The sequence below is a fragment of the Mustelus asterias genome, chromosome 5 (genome assembly GCF_964213995.1).
Source record: "Mustelus asterias chromosome 5, sMusAst1.hap1.1, whole genome shotgun sequence".
Lineage (NCBI taxonomy): Eukaryota > Metazoa > Chordata > Chondrichthyes > Carcharhiniformes > Triakidae > Mustelus > Mustelus asterias.
Genome location: NC_135805.1, coordinates 54,788,894 through 54,816,019, shown reverse-complemented (window position 1 = coordinate 54,816,019; position 27,126 = coordinate 54,788,894). Strand labels below are relative to the sequence as shown.

General features: G+C 43.2%; 1 protein-coding gene across 1 annotated transcript in view; it reads left to right on the top strand.

Moving 5' to 3' along the window:
* Window positions 1-27,126, top strand: part of me1 (malic enzyme 1, NADP(+)-dependent, cytosolic) — a 558,590-nt gene that overhangs the window by 254,946 nt on the left and 276,518 nt on the right. The window contains exons 4-5 of the mRNA XM_078212605.1: window positions 10,084-10,159; window positions 12,900-13,061. Coding sequence (XP_078068731.1) covers window positions 10,084-10,159; window positions 12,900-13,061 — 238 coding nt within the window. The remainder of the gene's footprint in view (window positions 1-10,083; window positions 10,160-12,899; window positions 13,062-27,126) is intronic.

Genomic DNA, 27,126 nt, shown 5'->3' with positions numbered 1-27,126 from the left:
GGTGGAGCATTATTAATGTATATGTTCCCTTCGCTGTCATTCTTCCACAATGCACCAGGGCAAACATGCGAGTCCTATCCTAAGCTAATATCCATTTATGTGGACAATCAGCAAGGGTAGCAGGGCTGTGATCGGTAGCTGACAATTTGCTAGAGTTGGCAGTCTGGAAAACTTGATAGCTGAAGCTGGTACAACTCTCTGGACTGAAAATGTAACCCATTTGTCAGTATACTGTGAAAGGGATACTCAAGCAACTGTCTGTACTTGAAAGATCCCACAAATGTAGTGGGATATTTCAATTATTTAATATTCCTGGTTGAGGGAAGAATGTGATTTAGATGAAAGATGAAACTCAAAATTGTAAATCTTGAATTCTGTTTATTTTTCAAACTTCATTACAAATTAATGGTGAGGGCGGGACTGAGAAGGGGAGTAGTAACTGTGGTTATTTTTTTGAATAGTGCTATAGGATTTATAATGTTGACTGGAATAGGCGAGCAGGAATTTGGTTAAAGGAAGGTTGCTCTGATAGTTGACATTGGTTCAATATTGCAGTTAATGTCAGCCTAGCCTTATGTGTTCAAGAAAAATGTGACCTAATCTTTCCTCAACCATCCCTTTGTTATCTGAATACTTGGCTATTCCAATACTCTTCTGGCCAGCCTTCTATCCTGTATCCTCCATCACCTCATGATCATTCAAAACTCTGCTGCCTGCCTCCTATTCTGGACCAAGTCCCATTTACTTGTTACTTATATGGTTGCTGACCTATATTTAGCTTCAGATCCCTCACATCTCAAATTTAAAACTATTATCATTGTATTGCAATCCCTTCACAGCATTGCACCCACTCTTCATTTGCCTCTTCACATCTATAACCATATTTCTCTCTTAATCCTTTACTGCTTTCACTGGCAGTAGAATCATGGCAGATGAACAGTGGTGTAATGGGAAAAGTCAGTTTCCTGCTGGCAGGAAATTAGTTTGGAATTCTGCCCTTCTGGCCTATGTCGGAAACTACATTTGCATTTATTTGTATTTCATGCATGCTCATCAAAAGGCCAACTCCAGAGGGTGCATTCCCACTCTGAATTAAGTGCTCTGCCAGTGGATAATTAGTCATGATGTGGAGATGCTGGCGTTGGACTGGGGTGAACACAGTAAGAAGTTTCAACAGCAGGTTAAAGTCCAACAGGTTTATTTGGTAGCAAATACCATAAGCTTTCGGAGCGCTGCTCCTTCGTCAGATGGAGTGGAAATGACATTTCCACTCCATCTGACGAAGGAGCAGCGCTCCGAAAGCTTATGGCATTTGCTACCAAATAAACCTGTTGGACTTTAACCTGCTGTTGTGAGTCTTCTTACAGTGGATAATTAGAGCAGTCTATAAGATCAAGAGTTTGGTGAACATGGACCACTGCAATGACAGGATTGGCCTGACCATGGGTATATTGTTGGCAGTGCTCTTATCTATAGATAAGCAAGAGGCAATGCCGGAGGTATCCTCTTATGTCCTGAAATGTAGTTGTTCACATCAGTGATCTTCCCACTATGAACTTTGGCCACAAAGACTCTGGAGGTGTAGTGTGGAGCTCCTGGCCTGCAATGAATGAATGTGTGCTCAGGTGCCTTTTGGATATGGTGCCTGGACCTTCGATCCAATGAGGAAATTGTGGGTGACACAAGATTCGCCGAGCTCCTCATTGATGCATAATTAATGAGCTGGGAAACAGAAGATTGCACGTGTTCACCTCTCTCAGTGGAGTCATGCCAACCTTCCTGCCTGCCACTGGACTTGGTCTCCAGAATGGAAAATTCCACGCTTTGCATTCCTCTAAATTCACCCTCCTGTGTGTCCCACTTGGGCCCCAAGCTGTGCAATTTCTCAACTAAACTCCTCCTTTTCTTCAGAGTTCAATTTCATAGTGGCATGCTAAGGATTGAATTTGGTTTAACTAGATTTTTAGTCCATGACTCCGGATTACTAGTCAAATAACATCACCCCTATAGTCATAGGAAATGCCATTATTAGTTCAATGTTAATTCGCGCATTGAAAATTGAACATACTATGTGCCTGAAATATACCATCACTGACCTAGTTTATGCAAATTTTATTCCTTCAGAGTACAAATAGGAAAAATTAATGGCCTTTAATTTTAGCCTACTAAATGGGCGAAAAGCTTTGCTTCACAATCCTCTATTCAAAATGACTGGTGTGTTTCTTTCTGCTGTGTATGCAACCAGGAGCAGATAGTAGTTTGCACTACCAGCCTATTAGTGATTTGCCAGTAGACTTGTGTCAATTAAATGGGCTACCCCTTCTTCTCCCTAGATCCCACACTCTCCCATTGTTTCTGTGTTTTAGAACATAGACTAACTTTGTGTACTGTTTTAGAACATAGAACAGTACAGCACAGAACAGGCCCTTCGGCCCACGATGTTGTGCCGAGCTTTATCTGAAACCAAGATCAAGCTATCCCATTCCCTATCATCCTGGTGTGCTCTATGTGCCTATCCAATAACCGCTTAAATGTTCCTAATGTGTCTGACTCCACTATCACTGCAGGCAGTCCATTCCACACCCCAACCACTCTCTGCGTAAAGAACCTACCTCTGATATCCGTCCTGTATCTCCCACCACGAACCCTATAGTTATGCCCCCTTGTAATAGCTCCATCCACCCGAGGAAATAGTCTTTGAACGTTCACTCTATCTATCCCCTTCATCATTTTATAAACCTCTATTAAGTCTTCCCTCAGCCTCCTCCGCTCCAGAGAGAACAGCCCTAGCTCCCTCAACCTTTCCTCATAAGACCTACCCTCCAAATCAGGCAGCATCCTGGGAAATCTCCTCTGCACTCTTTCCAGCGCTTCCACATCCTTCTTATAGTGAGGTGACCAGAACTGCGCACACTATTCCAAATGCGGTCTCACCAAGGTCCTGTACAGTTGCAGCATAATCCCACAGCTCTTAAACTCCAACCCCCTGTTAATAAAAGCTAACACACTATAGGCCTTCTTCACAGCTCTATCCACTTGAGTGGCAACCTTTAGAGATCTGTGGATATGGACCCCAAGATCTCTCTGTTCCTCCACAGTCTTCAGAACCCTACCTTTGACCCTGTAATCCACATTTAAATTAGTCCTACCAAAATGAATCACCTCACATTTATCAGGGTTAAACTCCATTTGCCATTTTTCAGCCCAGCTTTGCATCCTATCTATGTCTCTTTGCAGCCTACAACAGCCCTCCACCTCATCCACTACTCCTCCAATCTTGGTGTCATCAGCAAATTTACTGATCCACCCTTCAGCCCCCTCCTAAGTCATTCATAAAAATCACAAAGAGCAGAGGACCGAGCACTGATCCCTGTGGCACTCCGCTAGCAACCTGCCTCCAATCCGAAAATTTTCCATCCACCACCACCCTCTGTCTTCAATCAGACAGCCAGTTACCTATCCAATCGGCCAACTTTCCCTCTGTCCCACACCTCCTCACTTTCATCATAAGCCGACCATGGGGGACCTTATCAAACGCCTTACTAAAATCCATGTATATGACATCAACTGCCCTACCTTCATCAACACACTTAGTTACCTCCTCAAAAAATTCAATCAAATTTGTGAGGCACGACTTGCCCTTCACTAATCCGTGCTGACTATCCCGGATTAATCCGCATCTTTCTAAATGGTCGTAAGTCCCATCCCGAAGGACCTTTTCCATCAATTTACCAACCACCAAAGTAAGACTAACCGGTCTATAATTACCAGGGTCATTTCTATTTCCTTTCTTAAACAGAGGAACAACATTCGCCATTCTCCAGTCCTCTGGCACTATCCCCGTGGACAGTGAGGACCCAAAGATCAAAGCCAAAGGCTCTGCAATCTCATCCCTTGCCTCCCAAAGAATCCTAGGATATATTTCATCAGGCCCAGGGGACTTATCGACCTTCAGTTTATTCAAAACTGCCAGGACATCCTCCCTCAGAACATCTATTTCCTCCAGCCTATTAGCCTGTAACACCTTCTCTTCCTCAAAAACATGGCCCCTCTCCTTGGTGAACACTGAAGAAAAGTATTCATTCATCACCTCGCCCATCTCTACTGACTCCATACACAAGTGTTGGTGAAAAACACAAGTGCTTTTCTTGGCTGGTGAATGCAGGCTGAGATGATTTGCCCAATTGGATCAGTTTTTGTTTATAAAGTTTTTTTATTAGTGTCACAAGTAGGCTTACATTAACATTTTACATTACATTGGGACCTGTATAGATGGGATGGTCTCCGTTTGAACCGTGCGGGGACCAGAGTCCTAGCGAATCGTATCACTAGGGCTGTAGATAGGGCTTTAAACTAATATATGCGGGGGAGGGTGCAGAGGTAAGAGGAATTACAAATTAGAAGAGAGGGAGCGAGTGCAAGTGAATGAGGGCATTCAAGTAGTTAAAGGAGTAGAGGGTGAGGGAGAGGTTGATAGCATTTCATCAAATCGGGTCCAGATAAAAGCTGGAATAAAGACACTTTGCCTGAATGCATGAAGCATTCGGAACAAAGTTAATGAGTTGATGGTGCAAATCAGCACAAATGGGTATGATCTAGTGGCCATTATAGAAACGTGGCTGCAGGGAGACCAGGACTGGGAGATGAATATCCAGGGGTATCAGACATTTAGGAAGAATAGACAGGAAGGAAAAGGTGGTGGGGTAGCTCTGTTAATAAAAGATAATATCAGGGTAGTACTGAGGAATGACATAGGCTCTAAGGAACAAAACGTGGAATCATTATGGGTAGAGATAAGGAATAGTAGGGGGAGAAAGACACTAGTAGGCATGGTCTATAGGCCCCCAAATAATAATGTTGAGGTGGGGAGGGCTATAAACAAGCAAATAATGGATGCATGCAAAAATGGAACGGCAATAATCATGGGGGACTTCAACCTGCATATTGATTGGCTGACTCAAGTTGGAAGGGGTGGGATGGAGGAAGAGTTCTTAGAATGCTGTCGGGATAGTTACCTTGAACAGTATGTTACAGAACCGACGAGGGAACGAGTTATCTTAGATCTGGTAATGTGTAACGAGGTGGGTAGAATTAAGGATGTTCTTGTGAAGGACCCTCTTGGGTCAAGTGATCACAATATGGTCAAATTTCTGGTACAAATGGAAGAGGAGAAAGTAGTGTCCCATACCAGTGTCCTCTGTTTGAACAGAGGGAAGTACGATAGGATGAGGGCTGAATTGGCTAAGGTGGACTGGGAGAACAGACTGGTAGGTAGGACATCTGAGGAACAGTGGAGGATTTTTAAGGAGATCCTTTTCAATACTCAGCAACAATATATTCCGGTGATAAAGAAGGACTGTAAGAAAAGGGATAACCAGCCGTGGATAACGAAGGAAATTAAGGAGAGTATTAAATTAAAGACCGATGCGTACAGAGTGGCCAAAAATAGTGGAGAATCGGAAGATTGGGAAAACTTTAAGAAACAACAAAGAACAACTGAGAAAGCGATAAAGAAAGGAAAGATAGGTTATGAAGCTAGGCTAGCTCTAAATATAAAAAATGATAGTAAAAGCTTTTACAAATATATGAAAAGGAATAGAGTGGCAAGAGAATGTTGGACCCTCGGAGGACGAGAGGGGGGATTTAATAGTGGGAAATGAGGAAATGGCTGAAACTTTAAATAAGTTTTTTTGTGTCGGTCTTCACGGTGGAAGACACAAATAGTTTACCGAATATTAACGATAGAGGGTTGGTAGGAGGAGAGGTACTCAATACAATTAATGTTACCAGGGAGGCAGTGCTTGGTAGACTAACAGGACTGAAGGTGGACAAGTCCCCGGGCCCGGATGGAATGCATCCCAGGGTACTGAAAGAAATGTCAGAGGTAATAGCGGATGCGTTAGTGGTTATTTATCAAAATTCGTTGGATTCTGGGCTAGTGCTGGCGGATTGGAAAACGGCTAATGTTACGCCGCTGTTTAAAAAAGGCAATAGACAAAAGGCGGGTAATTACAGGCTGGTTAGCTTAACGTCTGTCGTTGGGAAAATGCTGGGATCCATCATTAAAGAAGAAATAGCAGGCCATCTGGATAAGAATGGTTCGATTAAGCAGACGCAGCATGGATTCATGAGGGGAAAGTCGTGCTTGACGAACATGTTGGATTTTTATGAAGATGTGACTTGTGCGGTTATCGGAGGGGAACCGGTGGATGCTGTGTTTTTGGATTTCCAAAAGGCGTTTGATAAGGTGCCTCACAAAAGGTTGCTGAAGAAGATTGGGTCACACGGAGTTGGGGGTAGGGTGTTAGCGTGGATTGGGGATTGGCTATCCGACAGGAAGCAGAGAGTCGGAATAAACGGGTGCTTTTCTGGTTGGCAGATGGTAACTAGCGGTGTGCCGCAGGGATCGGTCCTGGGGCCTCAACTATTTACCATTTATATAGACGATCTGGAGGAGGGGACTGAGTGTAGGGTAACAAAGTTTGCAGACGACACAAAGATAAGTGGAAAAGTGAATCGTGTGGAGGGCATAGAAGGTCTGCAGAGAGATTTGGACAGGCTGAGTGAGTGGGCGAGGATCTGGCAGATGGAGTATAATGTTGACAAATGCGAGGTTATTCACTTTGGAGGAAATAATAGCAAATTGGATTATTATCTAAATTGAAAAAAATTACAACATGCTGCTGTGCAAAGGGACCTGGGGGTCCTTGTGCATGAGATGCAAAAACCCAGTCTGCAGGTGCAACAGGTGATCAAGAAGGCAAATGAGATGTTGGCCTATATCGCAAGGGGGATAGAATATAAAAGCAGAGATGTCTTGCTGCATCTGTACAGGGCATTGGTGAGGCCGCAGCTGGAATACTGTGTGCAGTATTGGTCCCCTTATTTGCGGAAGGATATATTGGCCTTGGAGGGAGTGCAGAGAAGGTTCACCAGGTTGATACCAGAGATGAGGGGTGTTGATTATGAGGAGAAACTGTGCAGATTGGGTTTGTACTCGTTGGAATTTAGAAGGCTGTGGGGGGATCTTATAGAGACCTATAATATAATGAAGGGGCTGGATAGGGTGGAGGTGGAGAGATTCTTTCCACTTAGAAAGGAAGCTAGAACTAGAGGGCACAGCCTCAAAATAAAGGGGGGTCAGTTTAGGACAGAGTTGAGGAGGAACTTCTTCTCTCAGAGGGTGGTGAATGTCTGGAATTCTCTGCCCACTGAAGTGGTGGAGGTTACCTCGTTGAATATGTTTAAATCACGGATAGATGGATTCCTGATCGGTAAGGGAATTAGGGGTTATGGGGATCAGGCGGGTAAGTGGAACTGATCCACTTCAGATCAGCCATGATCTTATTGAATGGCGGGGCAGGCTCGAGGGGCGAGATGGCCTACTCCTGCTCCTATTTCTTATGTTCTTAACACTGCAATGAAGTTACTGTAAAAATCCCCTAGTTTTCACACTCCGGCGCCAGTTCGGGTACACTGAGGGAGAATTTAGCATGGCCAATGCACCTACCAGCATGTCTTTTAATGCAAGCTGTGATATTTCTTGAAATGGTCTGCCTGATTTCAACACACATTTCAATGTGTAACGCCTTTACTGTTTTATCTTAAATGCCTGTTTCAATTCACTTTGTTTTAAAACAAACTGAAACATAATTCAGTCCATGATTGAAATTGAAAAAAAATCTCGGACACACCTACATAGTTATGTGCCACACTTGCACATGATTGGCTAACATTTACTATTCCTAAAAATTAAATAGTGATTGAATGAATGGAAATTTCCTAATCCCAAGTGGATGAGGGAAGGATGCATATGCGAAAGCAATCAATCAATAATGGGCAATTAGCGAAAGCTGCCAGGAAAACTTTAAATTGTCTCAAAGTTCCTTGTCTAAAAAAACTTCTGGCGCTACTGAGACCTCCTCTCATATCTCATCAAATTCATGATAATACTGACACATGACTATCCATAAACACTAAATCCCTTCTAAGGGATGCTAGTATGAATCAATGTTTTACCATTCTGTAATACACTGTTTTGATCTGATAGTGATTATGTTTGTGAATAATTGTTAAAAGAGTAAATTCTTAAGTCGTGAAGGTATTGACATGGGTGCTATGAACTGCACATATCATGCTTAAAAACTATGACTAACAATTATGCAAGTTCACTGGAATGGAAAAAGGTGTTGTGATGCCTGTTTCGAAATTAGAAGTAGTTTGTCGCGGGACAATAGAACCGAATTGAGCTCAGTGGTCCAAGCTTTCCAAATGAGACATGGAAAACTTGGATAACTTGACATTGAACTTGTAATTCTATCTAGTGAAGCAGGATATTGACTGACATTTGGCAGGAATTCAGTAGGGGACTGGGAGATCCTGTGAAATATCAGGGTTATTGTCATTGTATTTAAGCCAGCTTTGTTTCATTTGTACTTTCTATGATGCTTCATAATTTCATTTACTGCTGAATGTTTTTGATGGCTATTGGGATGTTCAAAAACAAACAACAAATACTTCATGCTGCCATTGTTAGTCTCTTTCTGTACAAAAGAATGTGCCAGTGGATATGAATGCTGCATTGGCCCTGAAGGAGCGAACTGTACTGTGTACTGTATTTGCATGTTTTCATTTGTCAGTGTAAGGGGGTGTTTTCTGGCTATGTTGCGCAGATGGCACTGGGGCCAGAGAATCATGGGGAAGGGGCCTAACACATTTGGTGTCAGTGAGAAATCCATTTGAGATGCTCCCAGCCCTGTGTCCAAACAGAATCTGGCTCCTGCCCAAAGAGGATGGGAGCCAGATTAGCATATCTAAATATTGCAGCTTGGTGGTGCCAGGGGACAATGCCAAGGGTGAGGGACCTGGGGGGTCTTCAATTTCACTGAGATCGGGGTGTCCTTTAAAAACAGCGCCTAATCTCTGAAGTTGGGCTTGCTGGTGTGTTTAGTCTCTGCCCCTTTTAGAACTGGTGTGAAACTCACCCCCTCCCAAAAAATGACTAAGTGCCATTTTGGGTGAGAAAATCATGCAATTTGCGCTGGCATGTCTGGTATGAATTGGATTGCGATCTTCCCGCACTTGATCACTTTTTTAGAAAATTCCACCCCTTATCAACACTCGTGTTTCTTTTAAACAAGTACCAGATGCTGTTTAGAAATGGATTAATGGAAGTGACCTTTGTCTTGTCGTTTTGTGTTTTATTTCCATTTTTTTCCATTCCTGGGATACAGGCCTTGTTGGTTAGACCTGGATTTACTGCCCATCCCTAATTTATTTTGAGAAAGTGGTGATGAGCTGCATTCTTGAATTGCTACAGCCCATGCATTGCAGGAACACCCACAGTGCTGTTAGAAAGGGAATTTCAGGATTTTTTACTCTGTGCCAGTGAAGGAAGAATGATATATTTCGAGGGATGATGTGTGGCTTGGAGGGGAACTTGCAGGTGGTGGTGGTCCCATGTTTCTCTTGATGGTAGTGGTTGTGGGGTTTGGAAGGTTCTGTTGAAAGAGCCTTGGTGAGTTGATGCCATGCTTCTTGTAGATAGTACATGCTGCTGCCACTATGTGGAGGAAGTGAATGTTGAAGGTGGTAGATAATGCCAGTCAAGCAGGCTGCTTTGTCCTGGTTGTATACGGAGACAACTTGGACCATGGCGCCCTATCTGCTTTTTGATCTCTGTTCACCTTTTATTATTCCTGACAGATTTGAACCTCCTGTTGATTAGAAAAATAAATTACTTTCACGGATTACATTTTCATTCAGACTTGTCTAGAAATCTTAACACTTCTTACAAAATTAGCATAGAATATTGTCTAATGGTATTACATAGACACTGTCTGCAAATACATTGTCATTGTAAAGGACTATGTTGGTTTACAGTCATGTTGTTTTTGACCTACACACAACATGTAATGACCAAAAATAATAACTTGGCAACATTCTATGTACTTGGCATGCCAATTCAAAGTGATGGAGTTTTTATCTCTTGGGATTGACCTCACCCTACTTAGGAGGTTTGTTAGTTAAATTGTAATTCAATTTTAATGAAAACCATGTAACAAACCATTTTTAATCTCTCAGGGGTCTCTTTATTACTATCCATGACAGAGGACATATTGCTACAATACTGAAATCTTGGCCTGAGAATGATGTTCAGGTATGTTTGAATTGTTGTGTGCCCAGTGAAATACTGTTTTAACATGTCAGAATGCATTATTTTTGAAACAGCATTAAATTCTAAAAGTATTGAACATTTAGCTTCTTTTCTCATTGCTGGTTTGTCCAGAGAATGCTCATCACAAGACTCTACAGATTAGGCAGGCAATCTGCACATGAATCACAGTTACTAATCCACTTAGTACAAGTTCACACAAGCAGGGTAGCTTTGTCTACTTATTGACCCTGAACAAAGAACAGTACTTCACAGAAACAGGCCCTTCGGCCCACCAAGCCGGCGCCGATCACATCGTCTTATCTGGACCAACCGCCTGTATTCCTCCATTCCCTGCCTGTTCATGTCTCTATCCAAATAAGTCTTAAATGTTGCTAATGTGTCTGCTTCAACTACCTCACTTGGCAGTGCATTCCAGGTTCCCAGCACCCTCCGTGTAAATGCACATCTCTACTGAACCTTTCTCCCCTTGTCTTGAACTTGTGCCCCCTTGTAATTGTCATTTCTGCCCTGGGACAAAGCTTCTAACTGTTCACCTCATAATTTTATAAACTTCTATCAGGTCGCCCCTCAGCCTCCGTCTTTCCAGGGAGAACAATCCCAGTTTATTCAATCTCTCCTCAGAGCTAATACCCTCCATACCAGGCAACATCCTGGTAAACCTTTTCTGTACTCCCTCCAAAGTCTCCACGTTCTTCTGGTAGTGTGGCGACCAGAATTGGACACAGTATTCCAAATGTGGCCTAACCAATGTTTTATATAACGAACATTTGCCAACTTTTATATTCGATGGCCTGGCTGATGAAGGCAAGTATGCATATGCTTTCTTCACCACTTTTTTCACCTGTGCTGCCACTTTTAAGGATCTGTGGACCTGTACTCCCAGACCAGTGTTTCTATGCTCCTGATGGTTCTGCAACTTACTTTATAGCTCCCACCTGAATTGGATCTATCAGAATGCATTTGTCCGGATTAAATTCCATATGCCATTTCTCTGCCCAATTTACTAGCCTATCTATATCCTGCTGTACTCTCTGACAATCTTTATCACTATCTGCAGCTCCAGCAATCTTAGTATCATCTGCAAACTTGCTAATCAGATCAGCTTAGTTTATTTCCAAGCAACAGAGGTCCCAGCACTGATCCCTGTGGAACACCACTGGCTATAGACCTCCATTCAGAAAAAACAACCTTCCACCCTACCCTCTGTCTTCTATGGCCAAGCCAATTCTGAATCCATCTAGCTAGTTCACCCTTGATCCCGCGTGATTGAACCTTTTGCATCAGCCTGCCACAGTCCTTCCCTCATCATTAATTTTTATCACCACCTCAAAAAACTCAATCAAATTAGTGAGATATGACCTCGCTCGTACAAAACCATGCTCTCTGTCGCTAGTCGGACCATTCAGTTCCAAATATGTATGTGTCCTGGTGCAGAGATACTAGGTCTTTCTGTGCTTCAAAATACTGTGCTGTACATGATTTTGGCACAGTTTAGTTGGTGAGAAATTACAGAATTGACGAGTAGAATGATGGCAGATCTGTTTTCTGAAACGATTGAATTAATAATGTCGGTGTTTGATTTCTTGCCTGAGATAACTAATCCATCAATAGCTGGGTTGCAATGGGTGATCCTACACTCAACTTCAGTATCTTCTGGGCTAGGGAAATGAAAAAATCAGCAAGTATTCCCAATCCTGATCTCATTCCAAGGATCCTTGATGTAAAGTATACTTGTTTGTTATTGAAGGTCAAGATTAAGTTCACAGTGGACCAGTTTTTCTATAGCCTGTTAAGGCTTATTACCTTTCACACATGAGTCTAGGCAGTCGTTCAGGCGAGATACTAGAGGGCTACTGAATCTTATGGAACTATACCCAAGCACAAGTTGGTAGGAATAATGGAAGACCAGGAGAATGCTGATAGCAATTAAATTGGTATTGGAATCAAATAATTGACTACTTTATAGTTTAAGGTGCACAGAAATCCACAGTCATAAATTTTTGTGATTGCTTATTTCTAAATTTAGAATTAAATCAGAATTGATAATCTGTGTCACAATAGTCACAAATTCCAAGAGCTATTTACGATTGCATATTTGACTTTTATTCAAGTATCAGGAACACTTTTCCTTTGCTGTGCTGTTAACTGTAAAGATGTGTGTCAGAGGAATTGAACCACAGGGTTCAATAACTCCATTTGCAATAAAAAAAACACTAAAATTACTTTTTCACTTGAGTCAGTAACTAAAACTTTGCAAGGGAAAAGGTTTTGGAAAGCTGATTTGCTAATTAAATTCCAGTCTTGGCCTTGAGATGCTGAGTTACATCCTAACCCACTGAAATTCTCAGTGAAAGAATAGTTTTGATTCCATTCCAAGGGGTTCTCCTGTCAGAGTTGTGGTGAATATCCCTGCACAATTTCTGTGTTTGTTTACTTTTCCATCCTCGTAATCTTCTGTAGACTAACAGTCAAAGCATGGTCACCTGAATGGATGGACAAGTTGCCAAATATCTGGTTTCTGGTAGTATTTTTGAGAAGAGCAGCAGTGATCTGCATTGCTTCTAACTTCCCCTCTCCAACCATATGGATGAGATTGGGAGCTTGGCATCTGTGTAATCTAATATCATTGTTGTTCTTGATAAAGCATTTAGGTGCCAGCTTGTCATAAATCTTGCTTCTGTTATCTCTAACTATCTTTTTTGGGATTTCCACCCCCCCCCAGGCTATTGTCATCACAGATGGAGAACGTATCCTAGGTCTTGGTGACCTTGGGAGTTATGGAATGGGCATTCCAGTGGGTAAGCTAGCACTCTACACAGCATGCGTTGGAATGAATCCTCAACATTGTTTACCAGTGATGCTAGACGTTGGCACTGATAATGAGGTAAAGAAAATTATCTAGCTTAAGGATTTACAAGGTTACATTGTCAGACTTTACTTTTTTTGTTGATGACAGCCTTCCATCTACACATAATAATGGACATGCTTGAGGACCTTTACTAGATCTAAGAGTTTGGACCTTTATTTTGGATATCAGTGGCCACAACTTGAATCCTGTTTCTACTATACGTGGTACACCTTTTGTTCTACAACTAAGTAATAGTGTGTACTCCTGATGCTTAGTGTCCCTGCTTACCAGAGTTTATCCCAGGCTCTCCGTGCAGGACTTCAGATCGGCACTCCTAGCTGATTGCAGCAAAAATGTCTCTGTGGGCCCTTTTCTTTGTACGTACTGTTTTTTGGCTCTGGTCCTGTGCCATAAGTAAAACCTGTTTTAACCCATTCAGTTGGTTCTTCATTAGTGCATTGTCCCTCCATTACAACACAATGGGTTCATAGTTTCTTGTTAGACCCTACTCTTGAGTGAACACAACCACTCAAGTTGCAGTTCCTTATTTCTAACACGATTATCACTCCGAGGTTGACCGAGAAAACCTGTTCACTTGCTTTAAGTGCAAGGGTCAGTGCTTTTCCCCTGATGCAAACATTTCTACAGTCTGACTACTCCAGCAAAGCTGTACCTTGGCTAAACTAACCTTCAACAATTTCTCTATACCAACACTACACGGTTCATTCAATGCCTTCAGTCTTGAGTTCTTTGTTCCATGTTCCACCGCCTGACAAACTCTGTACATGGCCACACCACACACAGTTCACACACGTGAGTATATGTGTTGTATAATTAAAAACAAAAGTAATTAATAACACATTCTCTGATATATTAGCTTACAGGGCATAAAATGCAATGTTACATTCATAATAATGCCGCTATTGTGCATGAAACCTCCAGCAATATATCCCTGCTGGGAAATTGTTTTTGGAGTAGAGTATTAGACTCGGCTTAACAAGAATTTCTCAGCAGCTGAGGATCAGCACTTGGTTAGTGAATTCACCTGGAAGAGATACATATATCAATACAGAGGTTGAAATGATTGCAGTGATGGGTCAAGCTGAGAAGACAATGTAACAAGAACCAGAAGACTTCAAATTTTTAGAAGCTAGAGGAGGGATGAAATAAGACAATGTGAACATCTTAACATGAGGACAAAGAACAGGGCGCCATTGTTGGACAGGAGACCAAATGTAACTTTGTGCAACATTGAATGGACGCAGTTGAATTTTGGACATGTGTGTTTATTAAGAGTAGAGAATGGGGGAATCAGTGAGGAGGGCATTGCAAAATCAATCTTAGGAGCAATAAAGTTGTGGATAAGAACTTTATGCTTTCTCAGGGCCCAGAGTCTCTTGCTAGGGTCAGATAGGTGTGGAAGCCATGATTGAATGGTGGAGTGGACTCGATGGGCCGAATGGCCTTACTTCCGCTCCTATGTCATATGGTCTTATGGAAGCAGGAATGTAATTGCTGTCTTAAACTCTGTACTCCAGGTCTGGCTGAAGTGAAAAGGCCCCACGGCGACCAAAGATGGTATTGTACCTGTAAATTTTCAAATACTTTCGACCAGTTTGCTACTCCAAGGTTTTACCCTGGTGCCCTTATTTGCAAGATGGACAAACACAAGTAAAGGTTCAACAAGTTTATTAATAAGTTTATTAATAATAACACTATTAACCCTTAAATTACCCACATAAAACAAGAGGATTCAAGTATACTACCCGCAAAGGTGGTTTGGTTAAACTGCAGGCTTGATTCTCTGAGTCCCTCTGGTCTGTCGTCACGAAGGTGAGTCTCGATGGCAGCTGCTTCCTTCCTTCTCTGGTCCATCTTCCGAATGGTCAAGGTCGCCTCCCTCATCGACTCTTCGCTGCTGGTTTGTATGAAATGTGTACCTTTATCCCCCTGCCTGCCTGCCTTTCTAGAAACTTCTCTGGTTTCCGGCCAATGAGGTCCCAGGAGGGGGTTCCAATACCCAGTGGGTTTCTTAATGTCTGCCTGACAGAACACTGGGGCCTGCCCCCAGGTGTCCATCTCCAGGCTGTTGCTTACATGTAACCTGTTGCCAGATAAGGTAACTGCAGGAACTCTAGGTGACAGAAAGTCTGACCCGATCTGGGCTTCAAACAATAGGCCGGTGCATTTCAATGGGGTGCGATGATCTCCTGTTGGGTCTCAGAGTGCAATGATCTTTGATGGGCCAGGCCCAGACATGTTTGTGTATTTGTATAATTGGCCTGCCCGAAGTTTGACTGTGTTTGATTTTAATATGCCCAATTCTTTGATTTAGGATATCCAATTTAATCAGCCTTAAAACTAGGCCCTGATTATATTGCCACAATGGTGCCAAAAGGGGAAAGAAAACAAATTCTGTTACTTCAGACAACATTGACATTTGGCAATTACAAAGAAAATATCTAGTCAATATTTCCCTAGTCATTAATCGTACAGCTGTGTGGAGGCTGGAGAGCATTCTCTTTTTACATGTGTGCATCCGCATGCCTGAAACTCTGCTTTCTTCAGCTTCTGTGGATCAAAACCTAACCCATGTTTGGATGTCAATGAAAATAGAGCTGATGGGAATTTCTTTGCTACTTTGTAGCACTTCAATTGATTGTTTCAGGTTTAAGTCTGTCACTTACTAAGATGTGGAGATGCTGGCGTTGGACTGGGATAAACACAGTAAGAAGTCTCACAACACCAGGTTAAAGTCCAACAGGTTTATTTGGTAGCACAAGCCACTAGCTTTCTGAGCGCTGCCCCTTCATCAGGTAAGTGGGAGTTGTGTTCACAAACAGGGCATATAAAGGCACAAACTCCATTTACAAAATAATGGTTGGAATGCGAGTCTTTACAGGTAATCAAGTCTTAAAGGTACAGAGAATGTGAGTGGAGAGAGGGTTAAGCACAGGTTAAAGAAATGTGTATTGTCTCCAGACAGGACAGTTAGTGAGATTTTGCAAGCCCAGGCAAGTTGTGGGGGTTACTGATAGTGTGACTTGAGGCCATCCTCGTGTGCGGAACTTGGCTATCAGCCTCTGCTCAGCGACTGTGTTGTCGTGTGTCGTGAAGGCCTCCTTGGAGAACGCTTACCTGAAGATCAGAGGCTGAATGTCTGTGATCACTGAAGCGTTTCCCAACAGGAAGAGAACACTCCTGCCTGGTGATTGTCGAGCGGTGTTCATTCATCCGTTGTCGTAGCGTCTGCATGGTCACCCCAATGTACCATGCCTCGGGACATCTTTTCCTGCAGCGTATCAGGTAGACAACGTTGGCCGAGTTGCAAGAGTATGTACCGTGTACCTGGTGGATGGTGTTCTCACGTGAGATGATGGCATCTGTGTCGATGATCTGGCACGTCTTGCAGAGGTTGCTGTGGCAGGGTTGTGTGGTGTCGTGGTCACTGTTCTCCTGAAGGCTGGGTAGTTTGCTGCGGACAATGGTCTGTTTGAGGTTTGCCACAGCAACCTCTGCAAGACGCGTCGAATCATCGACATGGATGCCATCATCTCATGTGAAAACACCATCCACCAGGTACATGGTACATACACTTGCAACTCGGCCAATGTTGTCTACCTGATACGTTGCAGGAAAGGATGTCCCAAGGCATGGTACATTGGGGAGACCATGCAGACGCTACAACAACGGATGAATGAACACCGCTCGACAATCGCCAGGTAAGAATCTTAGAATCTTAGAAATCTTAGAAACCCTACAGCACAGAAAGAGGCCATTCGGCCCATCGAGTCTGCACCAACCACAATCCCACCCAGGCCCTACCCCCATATCCCCACATATTTTCCCACTAATCCCTCTAACCTACGCATCCCAGGACACTAAGAGCAATTTTAGCATAGCCAATCAACCTAACCCGCACATCTTTGGACTGTGGGAGGAAACCGGAGCACCCGGAGGAAACCCACGCAGACACAAGGAGAATGTGCAAACTCCACACAGACAGTGACCCAAGCTGGGAATCGAACCCAGGTCCCTGGAGCTGTGACGCAGCAGTGCTAACCACTGTGCTACCGTGCCGCCCCTTGCCGAAGGAGGCCATTCGGCCCATCGAGTCTGCACCGACCACAATCCCACCCAGGCCCTACCCCCACATATCTACCCGCTAATCCCACTCACCTACGCATCTCAGGACTCTAAGGGGCAATTTTTTTTTTAACCTGGCCAATCAACCTAACCCACACATCTTTGGATTGTGGGAGGAAACCGGAGCACCCGGAGGAAACCCACGCAGACACGAGGAGAATGTGCAAACTCCACACAGACAGTGACCCGAGCTGGGAATCGAACCCGGGACCCTGGAGCTGTGAAGCAGCAGTGCTAACCACTGTGCTACCGTGCCGCCCACATAAATTGATACAAGGAATTCATAGAATCCCTACAGTACAGAAGGAGGCCATTTGGCTCATCGAGTCTGTACCAGCCACAATCCTACCCAGGCCCTATTCATGTAACCCCACACATTTACCTTGCTAATCCCCCTGACATTAAGGGACAATTTAGCATGGCCAATGCCCCAAACCTGCACATCTTTGGACTGTGGGAGGAAACTGGAACACCCGGAGGAAACCCACGCACACAGTGACCCGAGGCCAGAATTGAACCCGGGTCCCTGGCGCTGAGAGGCAGCAGTGCTAACCACTGTGCCACCGTGCCGCGAATGTTCTCTTCCTGTTGGGAACACTTCAGCGGTCCGGGCATTCGGCCTCTGGTCTTCGGGTAAGCATTCTCCAAGGCGGCCTTCATGACACACAACAGCGCAGAGTCGCTGAGCAGAGACTGATAGCCAAGTTCCACACACATGAGGACAGCCTCAACCGGGATCTTGGATTCATGTCACATTCAGTAACCCCCACAACTTGACTGGGCTTGCAAAATCTCACTAGCTGTCCTGGCTGGAGACAATACACATCTCTTTAACTTGTGCTTAACCCTCTCTCCACTCACATTGTCTGTACCTTTAAGACTTGATTACCTGTAAAGACTCGCATTCCAACCATTATTTTGTAAATTGAGTTTGTGTCTTTATATGCCCTGTTTGTGAACACAACTCCCACTCACTTGATGAAGGAGCAGCGCTCTGAAAGCTAGTGGCTTGTGCTACCAAATAAACCTGTTGGACTTTAACCTGGTGTTGTGAGACTTCTTACTTACTAAGATGTCGAAGTCTCTAATCACAGAAACATAGAAGCTAGAAGCAGGAGTAGGCCATTTGACCCTTCGAGCCTGCCCCACCATTCATCTTGATCATGGCTGATCATCAAATTTAATATCCTGATCCCCTCCATTCCCCCCCCCCCCCCCCATATCCCTTGACCCCTTTAGCCCCAAGAGTTATATCTAATTTCTTCTTGAAATCAGAAATGTTTTGGCTTCCACTACATTCGGTGGTAGTGAATTCCACACATTCACTACCCTCTGGGTGAAGAACTTTCTCCTCGCATCAGTTCTAAAAGGTTTACCCCTTATCTTCAAACTATGACCCCTAGTTCCGGACACTCCCACCATTGGAACATTCTTTCTGAATCTACTCTGTCTAGAATTTTATAAGTTTGTGTGATTCCCCCTCTCTTCTAAACTCCAATGATTATAAAGTTAAGTTAAAGTTTGTTCAATAGTCACAAGTAAGGCTTACATTAACACTACAATGAAGTTACTGTGAAATTCCCCTAGTTACTACACTCCTGTTCGGGTCAATGCACCTAACTAGCACGTCTTTCAGACAGTGGGAGGAAACTGGAGCACCCGGAGGAAACCCACGCAGATTTGGGGAGAATGTGCAAACTCCACACAGACAGTGACCCTAGCCAGGAATCGAACCCGGATCCCTGATGCTGTGAGGCATGATGTGGAGATGTCGGCATTGGACTGGGGTAAGCACAGTAAGAAGTCTCACCTGGTGGTGTGAGACTTATTGTGCTTACCCCAGTCCAACGCAGGCATCTCCACATCATGACTACTACCTAGTGCTATGACTGCTGCCTTAATATAATCCTAACCGACTTGGTCTCCTTTCATGTGACAGACCTGCCATCCCAGGAATCAGCCTGGTAAACCTTCGCTGTACTCCCTTTATAGCAAGGCCATCCTTCCTCAGATAAGGACACCAAAACTGCACACACTACACCAGGAGTGGCCTCACCAACGCCCTGTACAATTGCAGCAAAACATCCCTATCCATATACTGAAATCCTCTCGCAGTGAAGACCAACATACCATTTGCTGCCTTTACTGCCTGCTGTACCTGCGTGCTTGCTTTTAGCGACTGATGCCCGATGTCTCCAAGTTCTCGTTGAGTGTCCAGCTCTCTCAATTTACACCCATTCAAGTAATAATTCAAGTAATAATCTATCTTCCTATTATTACTACCAAAGTGGATAACCTCACATTTATCTACATTATACTGTATCTGCCATGCAGATGCCACACACTCAGCCTGTCCAAATCACACTGAAGCATCTTTCCATCCTCCTCACAGCTCACCCTCCCACCCAACTTTATATCATCTGCCAATTTGGAGATTATACATTCATTTCCCTCTTCCAAATCATTTATATATAATGTGAACGGTTGGGGTCCTCGCACAGATTCCTGCGAAACCCCACTAGTTACTGTCTGCCAATCAGAAAAAGACCCATTTATGCCAATTCTTTGCTTCTGTTAATATGTTATAATCCTACTCAATTTTAGTAACGTGCCAAAATGGACTTGAGAATTTGATGAGATTGAGTTCAACTGGCCATTTTAATACCCCAACAGTGTTATATATTTGCAAAGGGTCAGCAGAGTTTTGAGAAATCAGCTGAGCTTGTCTGGATAATTCTAACTTGTTACAAAAGTATCTTTCTGCTTTTAGGAGCTAATGTCTTAGTGCAGGATTGCAGCCAGTAATTATTTTGTAAGATCAGCTCTGACGAAGGGTCATCTTGACTCGAAACTTTGGCTCTATTCTCTCCCCACAGATGCTGTCAGACCTGCTGAGATTTTCCAAGATTTTCTGTTTTGTTCCCAGCATCCGCAGTATTTTACTTTAATTATTTTGTAAGATTAGTTCTGTTGCACAATTGGGTTAGATTTTTTTCCTCGAAATAATAACTTGGCAGTGTGCATTTAATATTGACTCTATTAAATCCATTGATGGTTTTCAAAAAGATGACTTTGTATCCTTGACCAGTAAATATTAGGCAAGGCAAGTTCTTGATGCACTTTGTAATGCTTTACATGCCTGACCAATACAAGTCCCTGTTTAACATCATTCAATAATCTTGTAATATTAGCATGACAGATGAATTACCAGCTACTACTAGAGATTGTGCAGTTTTATTTCTCACTTTCAAGATACCCAGTTTCAGCCAGTGCATCTTCTGACAATTTGACCAAGATCAGAAGCATAGGATAAATGACCGGTGCCACCCAGCACTGGGAATATGCACTGGAGGCATGCAGAGTAGGCAGATTGTGACATCATCATGTAATACTGATTGGACTCCAGTGATGCCATTTTTAAACAATTCTCCAGCTTGTACCCTCTCTTAACTTTACAGAGTTGAATGTGTATTCAGCAGGAAGGGCCACCAACCAGTGGTATTTAAAGGAATGGTCAGCCATTTTCCAGCTAGTATGCTGATTGATTTCTACATGCTGAGTTGGTAGAAACGTTTGGAGGTTTTTACTGTTACATAAAGTTGGTGAAGTTTACAGGAAGTGGTGTTGCAGGTGGGGATGGCTTTGATTCTCACTTCCAAGTATTCTGCTCAGACCACTTGCTTCCCTCCCAATCATGGGCTTCCATTTCACCTCTTGCAGGCAGACCTATTGTCTCAAAGCAAGGTGAGAATGGCATTGCAGGACCAGTCGAGTATCCTTTACCCAAAGTCCTTGGGGCCAAGTGCATTTTGGATTTCGGATAATTTTGGTTTTCGGGGGCCTACTTACATAACGATGGCTGAAGCCTAAGCTAGCTATAGTCTAAAATAAATAAAATGGATAGAAATGTAAGATGTACCAGTGAATAATGAAGGTCTTGTGTGGTCGGCAGATGTTTCTGAAAATAGTTCATGACTCTCGAAGATATAGCCCAGTAAGGAAGGAGGATTCTAGAAAGGGGGTAAATCAACCAGGGAAGTTAAGGATAGTATTAAACGGAAAGAAAAAACATACAATGTGGCAAAGATTAGTGGTAAGCCAGAGGATTGGAGAAGTTTTAAAAACCAACAAATGATGACCAAAAGAAGTGAGTGAGAATATAAATTGAGGTTAAACTAGGAAGTAATATAAACACAGACAGTAAAAGCTTCTTTAGATGCATAAAAAGTAAGAGAGAGGCCAAGTGAACATTGGCCTCTTCAAGAATGAGACTGGGGAAAAAAAATGGGGAACCAGGAAATAGCAGAGGAGTTAAATGAATACTTTGCACCAATCTTAACGGTGAAAACACTCTTAACATTCCAGAAATACTAAATCATCAGGGGACAAAAGTGGATGAGGAAAAAGATTCAGTAACTATCCTGAGAGAAAATGTACTGGGGAAACTAATGGGGCTGAAGGCCAATGAGTCCCCTGGCATGATAGGTTGCATCCTAGGATTTTAAAGGAAGTAGCGACAGAATTGGTGGATGCACTGGTATTAATCTTCCAAGAATCCTTAAATTCTGGAAAAGTCCCAGAGGATTGGAAAACTGACAATGTCACCACATGTATCAGTATACGTGAAAAGTATTGTTTCTTGCATGCTATACAGACAAAGCATACTGTTCATAGAGAAGGAAAGGCGAGAGTGCAGAATGTAGTGTTACAGTCATAGCTAGGATGTAGAGAAAGATCAACTTAGTGTTAGGTAGGTCCATTCAAAAGCCTGATGGCAGCAGGGAAGAAGCTGTTCTTGAGTCGGTTGGTATGTGACCTCAGACTTTTGTATCTTTTTCCCAACGGAAGAAGTTGGCAGAGAGAATGTCCGGGCTGCGTGGAGTCCTTAATTATGCTGGCTGCTTTGCCAAGGCAACGGGAAGTGTAGACAGAGTCAATGGGTGGTAAGCTGGTTTGCAAGATGGACTGAGCTACATTCACGACCCTTTATAGCTTCTTGTGGTCTTGGGCAGCTCAGGAGCCATACCAAGCTGTGGTACAACTAGAAAGAATGCTTTCTATGGTGCATCAGTAAAAGTTGATGAGAGTTGTAGCTGACATGGCAAATTTCCCTCTTCACCTGATGAAGGAGCAGCACTCCGAAAGCTCGTGATTCCAAAAAAGCCTCTTGGACATTAACCTGGTGTTGAGATATCTTGCTGTGCCCACCTGAATCCAACGCTGGTATTTCCTGATAGAAGACAGAGTTGAGATACATAGGATATTTTCATTATGGGCAACATGGTTAGCACTGCTACTTCAGTGGCAGGGACCTGGGTTCAATTCCGGGCTTGGGTGATTATCTGTGCGGAGTTTGCATGTTCTTCCCGTGGCTACATGGATTTTCTCCTGTTGCTCTGGTTTCCTCCCACAGTCCAAAGATGTGCAGGTTAGGTGGATTGGCCATCTAAATTGTCCCTTAGTGTCCCAGGATCTTTAGGTTAGGAGGATTAACTATGGTAAATATGTGGGGTTACACGGATAGAGTGGGTAAGATACTCTGTTAGAGTCGGTGCAGACTTGGTGGACCAAATGGCCGCCTCCTGCACTGTGGGGATTCTATGATTCTATGGCAACCTGTTATTAGTGGAGTACCACAGGGATCAGTGGTGGGGGTCACAATTATTTAGAATACATTATATGAATGACTTGCACGAGGGGAAGTGAATGTACTATTGCCAGGTTTGTGGATTGAATATAAATAGGTAGAAAGGCAAGTGCTGAGGATGACGGAGTCTACAGAGGGATATAAACAGGTTAGATGGATGTTATGTAAGAAGAATAAAGGAGCTAAATATTTAATCCAGAAAGCTACAGTACAGATGGATTTTGGCGTTCTTGTGCATAAATCACAAAATGCTAGCATGCAAGTTCAGCAGGTAATAGGGAAGGCAAATAGAATGTTGACCTTTATTTCAAAGGGAATGAAAAATAGGAAAGTCTTGCTAAAACTATGCAAGGCACTAGTTAGACCACACCTGGAATACAGTCAACGGTTTTGGCCTCCCTACCTAAGGAATGGTATACTGGCTTTGGAAGCAGTCCAGAGAAGGTGCATTAGGTTGATCCTGCATATGGAGGGATTTTCTTAGGAGGAGTGTTGAGTAGGTTTGATCTATATTCATTGTAGTTTAGAAGAATGAGAGGTGACCTTATTGAGTAGTATAGGATTCTCAGGGGTCTTGACAGATGCTCAGAAGTTGTTTCCTCTTGTGGGAGAGTCTGGAACAGAGGGCATAATCCCAGAGTAAAGGGTCACCCAATTAAGAAAGATCAGAAGGAATTTCTTCTGAGGTGGTGAATCTGTGGAATTCTTTACTGCAGAGGCTGGAACATTCAGTATGTTCAAAGCTGAGACACATTTTTAATCGGTAAGGAGTCAAGGGTTATGGGGATAAGGTGGAAAGTGGAGTTGAGAATTATAATATCAGATCAATCATGATCTCATTGAATGGCAGTGCAGACTTCATGGGTCAATTGGCCTACTTCTGCTACTACGTCTTATGGTCTGAAGTGCTTTTTGCTGACAAATCAGTTGCTTCCAGACATAGATGACGAGTGGACATTTCTTTGGAATACAGTATGATCTGGAGAATGAGCAGGACAAACTATTGGAAGAGAAAGGAGGGGGACAAGGGTTCTCAGCTGGAGGTCATAATTGCTCAGGATGTTCAGGAAGCTCTGACCTAAACCACAGAGCAATATATAAGACTGTGCTTCACTTTTCTTCCCATGCTGATATCTGCCAAATGTAGCAGCCACAACTCCAACCTCCTGAACAGGGCGAAGGACTGTATTGCCGGTAACTATGAAGGGAACTGTGGCCATGAACATTTATGCATCTGGCTTTTTCCAGGTTGGAGCTCAATGCCTCATATACTGGCGATGTGGTGTCTCTTATCTAGTCTGTAGCCTTACTCGGGTAGTTACTTCAAACTGGTTTATTTACACTGTGTACATTGTATCCATAACGTAAAGCATTATATGGACAGTGTGGGTAAAACGCATAGAAGTGTCTAATTAGCTGTGATCATACTGAATGGTGGAGCAGGCCCAGTGGGCTGAATGGCTGCCTCTGTTCCTATGTCCCTATCTCTCCTGAGTGCTTCTTGCCCTACCTTGTGTACAGAGTCTGCATTGATGTCACTGTCACCTCATGGCCTACATCACTCATTACTATAACTATTGCTCATGCGATACTTGCAACATCATGCAGTTGGTTATCCAGTGTTGTATGAGAGAGGTCACTAGGAGTGTTTATGCAAAGAGAGCTGACTACATGTTAATGCATGAAAGAGAGAAGCAGGTGGAGTGAGTACAAGGTTTCACTAGGATTAGGTGTGGGTAGGATATGAGTAGTGTATGAGGTTACATGGTGCAGATTGTAAGATACAAAATTTAATGGTGCATTTACTGAGCTTGACCATGTATATGAACTCATTGATTTTCATGCAGCATTATGTCCAGTGTTTTGGATTGGCATTGACCACCTACGGCTATCTGCTCCCATTGCTTTTTGAGCCTGGAGGTGTCCCTTAACTCCCTCTAAATACAAGACATCTATCTGACTTTCCACCTCGTTCACTAAAGCCTCTGGTGCAGCATCGGAAAACCTTGGCGCCATGCTCTCCCATGTTGTGACATTCTTTGCTGTTTCCCAGACTAGATTTGCTTTCTGTATGACTGCCAACATCTGCTCCAGGAACCTCTAAGAGGTTCAGCTTATCTTTAAGACTGTTTGGTTATGATTTTAGACTCCCCATTGATGGTTGCAGCTAACAAACAGCACAGTCATCATTCAAATGAGCACGCAGCACCATGTTGTCATACTGCCTGCTTTACATTAAACATGATGTGGAGATGCCGGCGTTGGACTGGGGTAAGCACGGTAGGAAGTCTCACAACACCAGGTTAAAGTCCAACAGGTTTGTTTGGTAGCACAAGCCACTAGCTTTTGGAGCGCTGCTCCTTCATCAGGTAAGTGGGAGTTCTGTTCACGACACACGACAGCGCAGAGTCGCTGAGCAGAGACTGATAGCCAAGTTCTGCACACAAGGACGGCCTCAACCGGGATCTTGGGTTCATGTCACATTACCTGTAACCCCCACGACTTGCCTGGGCTTGCAAAATCTCACTAACTGTCCTGGCTGGAGACAATACACATCTCTTTAACCTGTGCTTAAAACCCTCTCTCCACTCACATTCTCAGTACCTTTAAGACTTGATTACCTGTAAAGACTCTCATTCCAACTATTATTTTGTAAATTGAATTTGTGTCTTTATATGCCCTGTTTGTGAACAGAACTCCCACTTACTTGATGAAGGAGCAGCGCTCCGAAAGCTAGTGGCTTGTGCTACCAAATAAACCTGTTGGACTTTAACCTGGTGTTGTTAGACTTCTTATTACATTAAACAAACAGAGGTTAATTGCGCATCACTATCCCAGTGAATCTGTTGTCCAATTTCACCCGAGACTTTAACAATTTATTTAAATTCAATATTTTTTTAACGATAGATGTATGAGTGTGTCATTCTGCAGGCATACAGGAGCACAGGCCATGGCGTGAAGTTGTTTTTCAGCTTGTATCAAACTTCTTCAAATTTTTTTTCCCCACAATAAATTTCTAGTTGCAAGTTGCTCAATAATTTTGGCTTCCTCTATTGATTAATGACAATCAAATTAAGCAGACACAAAGGGAAAATGTAGCTATTTATCACTCCTTTATCATATAATGAGAACAGCTGGCCTGACTTGAGTGGGTGGAACAGGAGCATTCAAAATGATCATTGTTTTGAATTCTGGTTTGCCAAGTAAGAATTGCCTCTTATCACGATATGAATGGAGTCAAAGTACTTTGGAAAATTACAGCCAGGATTGGTTGTAAATACTACTTAACTTCTAACTTTTAGCTAGCTTGTAATGTGGTTGCATTTAGTTTCTGAAAGAAACAAAGTTTAAAATAACAGGAGCCAGGGCAGCAGTCTGAAAAATGTACAGCTGAGAGATGAACAGTCATAGTATTAAACTCTGTTGCAGTATACTCTGTTTCTGCTGCATATTTTAAATCTGTGTAAAAAGATAACAGTGATTAAATCCAGGCACTAAAACTGTCCTGTGATTGAAGGAGCAGAATTAGCAATAATTGATAGCTTTGGTCGATATAATTTTCCCAGACAGTAATCGGAGTTTGTTGAAACACTTAAATGTCATTGTAATAGGTGTGAAAGGATTAAAACAGCAATGTCCTTTTACTTCCACTTTATATTTTATTGTTGCCCTCATTCATGTACAGTTTATTTTAATGTGGAGAAGCCAACGTTGGACTGGGGTGGGCACAGTTAAAAGTCTCTCAATGCCAGGTTAAAGTCCTGATGTGGACTTAAAGTCCAACTTGATTAAAGTCCAACAGGTTTATTTGATATCACGAGCTTTCTGAGTGCTGCTCCTTCATCAGGTGCTTCATATGGCAACCCGAGCAGGACAGAGTATGGAAATTGGCAGAGAGTAACTCACCTGACTCCCCAAAACCTGTCCATCTACAAGGCACAAATCAGGAGTGAGTAGGAATACTTTCTACTCGCCTGCAGCTCCAACAACAACAACACTCAATCTCAATGCCATCCAGGTCAAAGCACCCTGCTGGATTGGCAGCCTACCCACCACCTTAAACATTAAGGGTGGAAATTTCCCGTCAAAATTTTAAGTGTCACAAAAGTCTGAAAAGTGGAATGTCTCACACCATTTTCTTCAGAAAGCGACCCTGATTTTCCGATGCTGTCAATTCTTTTGGCTGTCAGGAGTTTCATGTGGGGTGGGGGGGGGGGGGGGGGGGGGGGGGCGGGGTGGGGGGTTCACCAGGGAAGCCGTCTGCAGACTGCCAGGCATGCGCCCTGTTTTCTTTCTCCCCCCACCCCC